Raw genomic sequence first — 13,328 nt, forward strand, 5'->3', positions numbered from 1 at the left:
GCCGTCGCGGCAGTTGACACGTCATTGTAACTCTCAGGGTTTTTTCTCCCTTCTCCCTCACATCTATTATTCTGCCTTTCATTTGCTTTTTTTTTTTTTAGTCAAAACAAGGAAACTGATTTATATTTTTAAATTATTTGGTATCTTTATTGAATAAAAACTTTCTTTTACCTCTTTTTTATCTAGAGAGCTATGTGATTTCTCTTCTTAAAAGCAAATATCGTAGTTGATGAAATCGCTTTTAACTTTTGAGTGCCCTTCATTTGATTATTTTCCTTCCTATGGACCAGGCACCATTGATGGAGAAGATGTCCCTCTGTACTTACACATGAGATCAACTGCTAAGGTAGAGCACTGAGCAGAGTAACCTGAAAGACTGAGTTCTCACCTTGGCTAGTTGCTATTTACTAGTTATATGACCCAAACGAATTGGGTTATATGTTTAAAATGTTGTAAAAGTGTGTGATTTTTATGATACTTGATCCCAACTGTAATATTTAAATGTTGTACTTTGTAGGCTTATAAATCCTACTTTTGTATCATAATGAGTACAGTTCCTATGCTTTATTTTGAAAAGTTGAATTAATATGCTCTCTAAACTAAAAAGGCAGAAATGTTATTAGCTACTTGTTGATCCCTTTAATGATTTTTTTATATTTAAGATCAATTAAAGTAATCCATTTTGATTAGATATACAAAATTCTCAAAATTTGTTTGTGATCAGTTTATAAGCTTGACTCTAATAGTTTTTAAAACTTTTTTAACATGAATAATATTTGAATACTCTATAAAAATTGGAAGATTCAAATAAGCAAAAAGAAAAAAAGATTCTGAGATATATATATATATATATATATTTTTTTTTTTTTTTTTTGCGGTACGCGGGCCTCTCACTGTTGTGGCCTCTCCCGTTGCGGAGCACAGGCTCCAGACGTGCAGGCTCAGTGGCCACGGCTCACGGGCCCAGCCGCTCCATGGCATGTGGGATCTTCCCGGACCGGGGCACGAACCCGTGTCCCCTGCATTGGCAGGCAGACTCTCAACCACTGCGCCACCAGGGAAGCCCCTGATATTTTTAAATAGAATAATCTATCAATCAATTTATAGGCCAGGCAAATGTCTATATAAAACTTTAAAACAGTGTCGAAACAATTTTTTATGGATACTGTCTTTTTGAGTGACGTGGTTCTAGAACTTATTTTTTAAAACCATTTTTATCTTTATGAGACTCTTAAAATCTTTCTCATTATCTGAGGGATTCCAAATTTCCACCCTTGAATTTGCCTAAACATTGTGTTAGCGTGCGCATGCATGTGCGTGCACACACACACACACACCCACGCCCCATACAACGCCCACAACATCATCCCCCATCTCTCTGGAGCGTTCAGCTTATCCCCTGTCTCATTTTTTTTTTTTTTACATCTACCACTCCTGGTTAGGTTGGAGTGCTGGATGGGTGGCTGCTCCACTTCTCTTTTCACCCTAGTGGGTATTAAAGTTTAAAAAGACTATGGTGTTGGGATTATAGTGGTTGAAGCTGCTCAGAGACCTGCCCCTTTGCATTTACTGCCTCCAACAAAATACCACAAAATCAAGCCCCCTCCGAAGTCCTAGGTCTCTCACAGTATATCACTGGAATGTATAATATCAATGAGTCTTATGTTTATATTTTTCTAAGAGGAAACTACTGGTCCTTTTACCTGGAGTGGTGGAGGTGGAGGGAATGTAATCACAGGTTGTGACCTCTCCAGAGCCTGGATCCTATAGCTACATCCTGCTTACCCTTAAATTTCAGTGCCACCAATTCAGAATTTGTAGATGTTGAGTGAGTAAAATTTCTCCTAGAAATTTACTTCAGGCTGTGATGAGGGTGCAGCTTGTTAAGCAAGTTAATAGTACAAATTAGGTTGTTAGAGTCATGTTTGGACTACCTTGAGGAATGTTTTCAAGGAATTAGCCTGTTTGTACCTGCCAATAGATACTGCTATTTACATATGTATCTCTTACACCCTTTGATCAAATCAAACCCAGTAGCAACTCTGCTGGTTTATTTAGTATCTCAACTTGATGTGCTACTTTTCTTCATGCTGTTTTAAAATTTGTTTTTTGGTCCAGAATAATGAGATTTTCTTTCTTCATGCCACAGAATTTCCCTCAAATAGGAAAATTGTTGCCAATTTTTCTGACTTGTCTGTCATTTTGCCTCTGACCCTAAATATAGTAACTAGCTAATTGCAAATTAAGTCAGTCAGGTTTTACTACAATTAAATGGGGTGCTGAATTGGCCTTTATACATTAATCTGTCAATATTCTTTTAGGGTTTGGCAGAATGGCTTGGAAAGGAAGCTGTTTCTGTTATCTGCACTATGTTCCTAATTATCACAGCTCTCTGAAGCTTCAGCCTCAGAAATGTATAGACAAAAATATTTCCCTTGATAAATGGAACCTTGCTTTATTCCGTTGGTGGAAGTTCAGAGTAGAGCAAAATATTTAAAGCTTTACTATAATGGTCTGAAAGCAAACTATTTTTTTCCAGGTGATATTGAATTAAAAACTCCATCCATTTCCTGCCCATGCAAGGCAGTGCAATTCCCTGGAAATTGATTTTTTTCAGGGCTTACTATGGCTTTTCCCGAGCTTTAGCTATATGGAAAATAACACCTTTATTGAATCCATTTAGTGAATAAAGTTGGCAGTTAATTTTTGAGCAACTGGACCAGTGTGTAGAAAATTACTGAATGCCTCAGATAGAATCTGACTAGTCTTAAAGTCATTTGATAAATAATTATTTAGGGAGTTCTTTCAAACTCTAAAACATTATTTTTGGGGTACTAAAATAGTTCACTTCTATTCACGATTCAAATGAGAGTAGTATTTGTGGTATAATAGTTTTACAGAACCTGGGAAAATGCACATACTGTTTTATATAATAAATTACGAAAAGACTTTATATGAATCACATGCCTATCTATTTTCCTTTTATGCATTATAATATTTGACTATATGTGCATTTTAAAGTGCATTGATTTAGCACTTTTCCATGAGCATAAGATTTCTACCCAGCTATTGCTGTGTACTAATTTATCATTTTCAAAAAAAGGCTATATTGGGCTTCCCTGGTGGCGCAGTGGTTGAGAGTCTGCCTGCCGACGCAGGGGACACGGGTTCGTGCCCCGGTCCGGGAAGATCCCACATGCCGCGGAGTGGCTGGGCCCGTGAGCCATGGGTGCTGAGCCTGCGCGTCTGGAGCCTGTGCTCCGCAACGGGAGAGGCCGCAACAGTGAGAGGCCCGCGTACCGCAAAAAAAAAAAAAAAAAAAGTAAAAAAAGGCTATATCTACTCTGGGAAAATCGTTAACATTATTCAGTTAGTTTGTTTAATGTTAATTAGAGGGTCACTTGAGTTTTCAGGGGCTGATTTATTTACAAATTGTGCATTGGATTACTAGAAGTGTGTGTGTGTGTGTTTTCTTGCCAAGTTTGACTTTGGTTATGTGCAGTGCTGTTTGGCAGTGGTTATGTAGTGCTGGAGACTGTGTTCTTATCAGTATCTCTGACCTGACCCTTTTGAGCTATGTTATATCATTCCATTTTGACACCTTTTATCAAACTTTAATGAAATGACCCAGGCAAACAAATTGTCATTAAACTTTCCATCACTTTGTCCCTTGGTATCGTCTTTTATAAATTGGACAGCAAATGTTGTATTGATCTTCTCGTTCTTGCAGCTGAACTTGAAATGACCCAGACTGCTTGTTGTTTATGGCCCAGAGTTGCTTTTCCTTGACATTTCCATCCACAGCATGACACCCTTTTTGTTTTTCTTTCTTTCTTGTGGAGATGAATGAACAAGACATACGGTATCGAGACACTCTTGGTCATGGCAACGGAGGCACAGTCTACAAGTGAGTAGTCAATTTTGTTTAAACTTTCTATCCACTTTTGCCAAATGTGGGTATCCAGGTTCTCCATGGCAAAGATTTTTAAATGACCACCAGTGCTTAGATTTTATTTCCACATTTGACTCCAAAATTCTGCAAGGAATCTATTTTCTCAGGAATTGCTTGGAAAAGTGCATTTATATTGCCTTTTTAATATTTCTGAGTCTGCATCTCTCCTGGGTGAGCATTTAATAGTCCACCATTAGCAAGCGTACCTTTAACCGGCCTGAAGTTTAATGTATTTTTTTCCTTCGCTCTTTAACACGGTTATTTTTATTTTTTTTAACTTGCTAGCACCCTATGCTAGTCCCCTGCCTGTGTACGTACAGCTATGCTCAGTGGAAGACAAACCTTATAAATACCATTGCTTTGCCCTGTGTCAACACTCAGTTATTAAAAAGCCTTCTTCCTGTTGTGTTTCCTTCTCTCCTCACCCTACTCCCGGAGAGAATTTCTACACATTGATGAATATGTTAAGTTATAAAATTCTCCCAAATTCCAATTGCAGTGATCTTACCCTAAAGAAGTGTTCATTTTCATATTAAAAAATGCTAACCGTAAAAAATAGTTCTCTCAACAGGGAAGTCTTTCCCGTGCAGTAGTGCAAAGTTTAAACTACATAATGTAATGTCTGGTACTTAATAGTCTGCAATGGTGTATGAAAAATATTCCACTAGGAATTAAAAAATCCATACTCTGTAAGAAAGCCCTGAGGGAGTAATAAAGCTTTCCTCCAGAGAGCTGTTTTCCATATATACACTAACCCTGCATCACATTATGATTGTGTTTTTACCTTAGATGTTTTACTATTGATATTAATATATGTTTTCAAAGTTGTAAATTATTTAATTTATGTTTAACTGGTTACTGATTTTCTTAGAATTTTAAGTTCTTACTAATGACGTGAATACAGATAAAAATTGCCCTGTTGCAAAATCGCCCTGTTGCCCATGAATGCGAAAGATCACATCCTAAAATTCCAGAACATCCTCCACACAGATACAGTGTTGGCATAGAATCAGATTTCTCAGGGTTAGAAGCTCCTTCAAAGTTATCTGATCCAGTCCCCCACCCAGGGCTTCTGTCCTCTCTGTAGATAGAGCCAGGATGTGAGTCCTTTCTCCTAAAGTCCTTTAACATAGTCCTTTAAGAACGTATGCTTACATATTTGGATTGTTTTTTCCTATAGATAACTGACTATGGTGAATAGTTGGTCTGAAAGTTAAGTGCTTCCACTATGATAATTCAGAGAATTAAATAATAACACATTTCTTTCACAATCCTTGGGTCTTGCCCTTAAAATGTGTGATGCCTCATGTGTCTAAAAAGTTTGTTGTCCTTCCGTGAATCATACTAGCATTCCTTCCCATGCAGTCCCCCAGTACTGCATAAATAGCATCTCTTCGTCCTAGTCTTCTCTTCCTCACTCTTATCTGACTTGACTTTTTACCCTGTCCTGAAGGTTCTTGAGTTCAGGTACCTTTAGAAATAAGAAGGAACATGTACACTCCAATTTACTTCTCTTGAGTTCCCTGGAGGGAGCGGTTCTCAAAATCTCAACCTTTCTTTTTCTTAATGCTTTTATGCTGGTGTTCAGGTGTAATAAAACAGAAACGATGTCTAGCAACTCTTTTGACTCCTTTTATTGGTCGAATAGAGTCCAAAAACATTTCTTTAGACTCCTAACCTACTTATTTTTGTTGTTTCACCAAATGTTTGATTCTCAAGCATGTTTTTATCTTTTAATTGAAGACCTATTGTGAATTTACTATCCTAGAAGGGTAGGATATTATTCTAGATGTTATTCTAATAATTATTTATTATTCTAGAAGGGAGAAAGCGTAAGACCACCAAACTCCATCAGGTAATTTTTATTAGAAATAATATCCTAGATATTAAAATTTTAACCTTTTATCTTAAAACAGGTTCATAAAAAAAGGGGAGAGGGGATACAGGGAAGTGGAAATAATATGCCCATCCAGCAAGGAAAAATTACAACATAAAATTATGTTAGTGTTGTTTTTCTTTAACTGGTATTCTTGATTGTGGTAGAAACATATAACATAAAAATTACAATCGCAACCATTTTTAAGTCTACAGTTCAGTGGCATTAAGTACATTCACACTGTTGTGTAACCATCACCACCGTCCATCTGCAGGACTCTTTTTGGCTTGCAGATCTGAAACCCTATACCCATTCAACAATAACTCCCCATTCGCCTGGGTTATGTTGTTTTTAGCTAAGAAGCATGGCTAGACATTTTCTTTTTATTAGGGCCACAGTATCCAAGGGGACGTCCTTAAGCATGAGTTCTTCAGTTTGCTAGGATGTTGCGGTGACATGAGCGACTTATCCTGGGTTCATTTAGTTAGCTACCATTGCTAATGCTCAGTATGTATTGTAAGATTTAGTATGGTTTTTTTTTTTTTTTTTTTTTTTCTGCGGTACGCGGGCCTCTCACTGTTGTGGCCTCTCCCACTGTGGAGCACAGGCTCTGGACGCGCAGGCTCAGCGGCCATGGCTCACGGGCCCAGCCGCTGTGTGGCATGTGGGATCCTCCCGGACCCGGTCACGAACCCGTGTCCCCTGCATCGGCAGGCGGACTCTCAACCACTGCGCCACCAGGGAAGCCCTTAGTATGTTTTTGACAGTGGTTGTTTACAGAGGGTTAGTGCCAGTATCATGATCATTTTAGTACTTTATTTTATGTAATAGATTTCTTATAAAAAAGAAGACATTTCACTTATTGCCTAGGTGATTCTTAAGGGGAGAGACATGAAGATATCACATTGAATAACCACTTATCATTGATCATTGGTCTTCATTTCTGTCTGGGTTTCAATTTGTGTTCTTATATCCCTGGCTTTTAGTGCAGCACAAAGAAATTGTATAATCATCAGGAAATGAAAAGCCACTTTACTGAAGTCTCTGTAAAACTAAGTGTTTGGTGTGTTATGATTGACTTTCTCCTATATTAAGTTTACCTTAATGGTGTTGACTATAAAAACTGATTTTTCAAACAAAAATGATTACATTACAGTTTATGCTACATAAACTAGATGAAGAAAATATTGGAAAATCCACTCATTGGTAGCAAAACTGCCTAATGGGCCTATTTAATTTTTTTCTTATAAAGAATAATAAATGTAAAGCAAAAGTTTAATATTTCAGTCTTATTTGCTCCACTTGATGGGGTGTTGTGAGTTTCAAGGGATATGATATTGTGTAACTGCAATATATAGTATTTAATAGTTGATCACATTTTCATCCTTTAAGTCTAGATGTTCTCCTCAGTTATACAATATGAATTTCTGGGCCCAGATATTTAAACCAAACGTGGATTCTGTGTGTAGTCCCCTGCTGCACTACTATTATGATATTGATTTAGGCAGGTAATTTTAAATTGTGGTATCTGTTGGATTACTAGTTTGGATGAAATAGATCATAAAGGAAATACCCTAGACTAAAGTATAGCCCAAGCCTAAGAAGAAGAATAATTTAAGAAAAGGAAATGAACGCACTTTAATTATTGCTCCATTTCCCAGAGTGCTACAAGTTTCTCCACAAAAATAAATCAGGAAACACACATGTTCTATTCCCTTCTGGTAGATTCACAATAAATTTCGAAAACTTCGGGGAAATAGAGAACAGTATGTGTTGCGGTTAAATGTGGAGGCTCTGGGTGTGAACCCTGCACCTGCCACTAACTAGCTTGTGTGACCTTGGGAAAGTTACGTAACGTCTTCTACCTCAGTTTCCCCATGTGTAAAATGGAGATAATATACCTATAATACCTATCTTATAAAGTTACTGTGCAGTTAAATCAGATGTTTCATAGAAAAGACAGCACTATAACTGACACTTACTAAACGTTAGCTACTGTTCGTGATAGTACCAGTGGTAGACAAATCGTTAATCCCTGGGCTTCCTGTGCTTACTTGGCCATGGGATTCTTTTTTTGAGGAATATCTCACAGAATTAGAGTTGTGTTGAATTAACTTTGAGAAGTTCTACATTATGTTATGATACATCATACACTTCTTTGTTTCCTTTTATTCTCTAGTTGCCTCATGAATATGATTTATTATTATATCTTATATATTAACTTAAATAGAATGATTCTTTTCAGAGTTTCAAGATATATTCTCTTTTATCATAGTTAATTTCAAATTGCTGTAGGACAGCTGGTATAATGGTAAGCACATTTTTCCACTGGAAAAAGCTAGAGCTCACATTCATGTGGCAAAGCCAGCACTCTACACAGCATCTCGTCCTTCCACTCTGTTTATCCCCAAGGCAGTGTTGTTTCTCAAGGTCAAGCAGAGTCCATTGTGTTTCCTTGTATTTTCTAGTGTACCCAGCACTGTCCTAAGGATAGAATAGATGCTTTATATGTGTTGGCTGGAATGAGAATGAGGCAAGTGGAGGTTTTTTCCAAGCAGGTTTTAGTAGAGCTCTTTAATTGGATCCTCCCCATACCTGGCTAGTTTTAGAGGCTGCATAATTTTGAGACTGTGTAATTGTTTTAGAACATTCACCGAGAAGAGTAGGGATTTCTCAACTAAGGGCATATGTTTGAATGATTAATTTTCTTTCAGATGTTAAAACTGAGTATTTGGTATCCATTAACATTCTAGTTACTGTCTGTTTTTCTTGGATAGTATGTCATGTAGAAATGAAAGTAATTAATAGGCCCAGTTACTTTGGAAACATTTTGTGATAATGAAGGCCGGTCACTCAGGTCCTTTGCTCCTTCAGTGCATTGTTTGATGGAGTCACATAAGCTTTGGGTCCAGAAATGAAGTAGTATCTAACTCTTAGGATTTAGGTCGTGCTAAGTCAGTTAGCCAGCAAGCACTTAAGGATCATCTGTTATGTTATCTTTTTCCTTAATGCAAATTATTCAGGCTAAGACTCAAGTTGTCAGCTTTCTGGCCATGTATTCTAATCTCTAGGTGTTGGAAAATATTAGTGGACTTTCTAAATCCAGCTGCTTCCTACAGTACAGTTAAGGGTCAAACCTGGGTTTGTGGTAGAATTTTCTCAGTGGTTTAATCAGCAGCATATATGCTGACTACATGGCATTTTGAAGATTGGATATATACCATTATTTAAGAATTAATTTGACCATATCTAGAGACAAGAGAAGAGGGAGGGGATAATAATTCTCAAAGGTGTTGGTTTCTCTTCATTTCTGTTGTCTTACCAATTTTATGAAATATTTGTTGGGCGACAGGGTGAAGATGGTCCTTGGAGATGGTAATTGAGATCACAGGAGCTATTAAATTGTATTCTGCCCTCATGATATGGCTGTACAGACCAACTAAAACATTACATTTTTGTTTCGGGGCTGGAATTATATCAGCTCATTACACTTAACATGATTTATTTCATGAAAATTAGAAAATGAGAAAATACATGAATTGTTGTCTAATTAAATGCTGTTTAGTAAACAAAATATTTTAAAACATAGGATCCCTGAGGGGAAAGCATAACAAAGAGGTTCCCTGATGAAAATATTGGGAACCACATAATACCCAGAAAAACTCTCACTTCCCTTTTCACCAAACAACCTGAAGGTGCCAAACCAAAACAGGCCTAACCCCAGCTTCTCTGACAACTGTATCAGTGACTCCACTCCTTTATGTTTTTTCCCTGAAGTGCATCTTGTAAATTAAGAGTAGTTTTTAAATGGTTTTGATATTGACCCAAGAGCTAGGGTGATTGTTTGATTTATTTTAACTTTAAATTTCCAATCAAATGAAGCACCTTTTCCTTGCAGCCAAGATCATATTTTAAACAAGCAAACAAGACATCATCTTAATGTAAAATTAAATAACTTGTATATAGCTGGATTGTATTATAGTATCATGTGACAAGCAAAGATATTAATATTTTCAGAAAATCAATGAGTATTTGTCAAATAAAATTAATTATGTATGCTTCCCTCTCTCCCTGTCTCAGCATTCACCGTTATAGGTTTGTTTCATACAGTAATGTGTATTGTATTGATTAGAATCTGAAGAATGAACCTGAGCTCCTGATTCTCTACACCTTTCCCACCTTTGCTGCCCCATCTCCATGTTCCCATAGCTTCACACATGCTCATATCCATTATGGCAGTGATGGATTATTGGCATCCAGCCAACATGACAGGATGTCACAGGTCGCTGAGCAGAGATTTTCAGGCTCTGTTTCCACCCGAATTAACTATTATTGAAATAGTTTATTGAGATTGAAGTATTGATCATTTTCTGCTAACCTTCGCTTAAGGGAAGGAAGAGGTGGCAGCGGTGTTTTTGAAAGACACTAAATTTCATTTTAAAAAATCTCATTTATTTAGCCTTTTCTTCTTCCTGTTTTATAGCCCCTATTGTTTTATTGCTTGGAAAAGGGTATCTTGGCTTTATTTTTATGACAGTATAATTATACTTCAGAAATGCACTTGATTACTGTGGGTAACAAAATCGTTCTAGTATATTGGTTTGGCCAATATTGCTACACAAACAACTTTTCAGTCAATTGAGTCTGGTAAAAATCAATACATTATGGTAATATTTCAAGTAAGAATTTGCTGAATCTAAGTATTTCAACCCTATCTCCTTTTAGGGAAAAATAGTTTTGAAGCAGCAAGACTTCTTTCTAATATTTTATTTTAATAAAAGTGCTTTCTTTATAAAGAAATTTAAGTCCCCAGCAGAAGTCTTTGTGAACAGATAAGCATTAGCACACTTCTGTTTTTATAGGGTGGAAGAGATCTAGTTTACACTAAAATCTGTTCTCTTGGCTGCATTAGGAGGGTATCTCATTTGGGATTGACTTCATCTTGCAGGGTGCCACTTTTGGATTTTTGTCTCTAGTTCTGGGTACTGGGTTTACAGAGAGATGTGGACAGTTCAGAGACCACTCAGAGGAGCATGGAGAGAATAACACGGGGTCTGGGAAATTTGCCTGTCTAATCTCCTTCATTCATTAGTGGGGCATGTTCTGAGCATGTGCTGTGTGGAGGGCACTTGTGTCAGCTGTTGGGGACAGCCAGGCTCTCACTGGAGCTGTGTCCAGGTAGAGGGAGAAGCTCTGTCCACAGGTAAGTACGGGGCCTCACAGTCCAGGCTGTGTGTCTGTCTGTGTGGCACACAGCCTCTGGGGGGCCAAGGGAGGAGTGACGACTTTTAGCTACTTCCTCAGGAGGTAACAGGAAGGGCCTCATGGAGGAACTGTTATTTGAGTTGAGAAGTGGTCAGAGGAATTGGCTGACTTTTATCTGACAAAGAGAAAATTAAGGGGTCCCATGACAGTTGACATAAAAAAGTCTGAAGGGCATTTGTGTAGACAGAGGAACAGGTTTGCTTTGTGTTCTTCTGAAGGCCCACCTCAAATTGCTCGTCTTTGTTTTTAAATCTATTTTTGGCTGCATTGGGTCTTCGTTGCCCCGGGTTCAGTCCCTGGACAGGGAACTAAGATCCCGCAAGATGCGCAGCACGGCCAAAATTAAAAAAAAAAAAAAAAAGCTTGGAAGGGTTAAGTGGCATGCCCACGGTCAAATCAAGACTAGAACTCAGGAGACTTCCCTGGTGGTGCAATGGTTAAGAATCCGCCTGTGGGGGCTTTCCTGGTGGCACAGTGGATAAGAATCTGCCTGCTAATGCAGGGAACACCGGTTCGATCCCTAGTCTGGGAAGATCCCACATGCTGCAGAGCAACTAAGCCCGTGCACCACAACTACTGAGCCTGTGCTCTAGAGCCCGTGAGCCACAACTACTGAGCCTGCATGCCGCAACTACTGAAGCCCGTGCGCCTAGAGCCCATGCTTCACAATGAGAGAAGCCACCACAATGAGAAGCCCATGCACTGCAACAAAGAGTAGCCCCTGCTCGCCACAACTACAGAAAACTGTGTGCGGCGATGAAGACCCAACACAGCCAAAAATAAATAAATTAAATAAATAACTTTATTTAAAAAAAAAAAAAAGAATCTGCCTGCCAGTGCAGGCGACACGGGTTTGATCCCTGGTCCAGGAGGATCCCACATACCACAGAGCAGCAAAGCCTGTGTGCCACAACTACTGAGCCTTTGCTCTAGAGCCTGCGAGCCACAACTACTGAGCCAGTGTGCCACAACTACTGAAGCCTGCTCACCTAGAGCCCATGCTTCTCAACAGGAGAGGCCACCGCAGTGAGAAGCCCGCGCATTGCAGTGAAGAGTAGCCCCCCGCTCGCCGTAACTAGAGAAATCCTGCGCACAGCAACAAAGACCCAATGCAACCAAAAATAAATAAATAAAAATAAAATAATTAAAAAAAAAAGACTAGAACTCAGTATCAAAACATCGAGTTGTACACCTTTAATTTGTTCTGACACCTAGGGTCAGTACTTGGGCCTACTTCTCAAGCCAGGGTTTTCCTGTTTGCCATTCACACTCTTAAGTTTCCTAATTTTTAACCCAAATTATTTTTGGATGTGAGATATAAATTAATATATAATCCTGAAAGTCAGTGATGTACCACCTCTAGTTGTTAATTTTAGATGCTTTTTAGTAGATGTTAAAGCAACCATTACTTGACTGACAGAATTATTGCAACATAACTTGTTATTTGGTCTATCCTTTGGGTCTTTACTTATCAAAAGCTTTGAATTTAATAATTGAATCCCTAGATTAATTGTATGGTTGTGCTAGTGGAGGTGGTGCATTTCTTGATTTATAAGACACATTTTTTTTTTAGCTATTTTACAGTATCTGATGTGTTAGAAAATTATAGACTCTTGGTTGGCATATAGCACAAGCAAATATTTGTATACCATAGCATCTAGGGTATTTACTTAAATTGCTTTTTTGGGAAAATAATTCACTGGAAAGTCCAAAAGGCATTTACTGTGTATAACTTTCTGCCACAATTTTTTTTCATTGCTCTGTCGTTGGTTACCTTGATATAAGAGACCATGTTCCTGTTAAATTGCTGCCTTACTGGAGTGAAATAAGTTTAGGTTCTGATTTGTGAAACAAAACTGAATTGGAGGAGCAGGTTACTAAATTAGAGGGGGAAATAGCAATAGCAACTTGGGCTGTGGGTATTAGGCATCAAGTTTTTTTAAACATTACTTTGATTTTTAAGTGTGACTTTGTATTATGTTTTCCTCTTGACCCTAAAATTTCCATACTTTACCTGGTCAGTATTATAAGAGAAAGAAAGAAAAGGAATGTACAGTATTATTGCTCAAAGCAGAGTTCGTGGTTTTTGTTTTGTGAATTCAAATAATGAAATGAAAAATGTTCAGACAAAATTAGAACTTGCTTTAGGGCACAATCAATATAGCATTTTAACAAGCTTAGTGTATTTGGAAAATATGTATTGTATAACGTTCTCAAACATACTGATTCTGTTAC

At 37.9% G+C, this 13,328-nt stretch overlaps 1 protein-coding gene across 7 annotated transcripts in view; it reads left to right on the forward strand.

Moving 5' to 3' along the window:
* The window catches only part of MAP2K5 (mitogen-activated protein kinase kinase 5), a 266,765-nt gene that overhangs the window by 51,835 nt on the left and 201,602 nt on the right, over positions 1-13,328 (forward strand). For all 7 annotated transcript variants that reach the window (XR_012330188.1, XM_073801166.1, XM_073801165.1 and 4 more), the window contains exon 8: positions 3,843-3,907. Coding sequence is in view for 6 of the 7 variants with exons in the window: in XM_073801166.1 (XP_073657267.1) it covers positions 3,843-3,907 (65 nt within the window). In the remaining variant the exon portion in view is untranslated. The remainder of the gene's footprint in view (positions 1-3,842; positions 3,908-13,328) is intronic.

This window comes from Tursiops truncatus, chromosome 2 (assembly GCF_011762595.2).
Source record: "Tursiops truncatus isolate mTurTru1 chromosome 2, mTurTru1.mat.Y, whole genome shotgun sequence".
In the NCBI taxonomy this organism is placed as follows: domain Eukaryota; kingdom Metazoa; phylum Chordata; class Mammalia; order Artiodactyla; family Delphinidae; genus Tursiops; species Tursiops truncatus.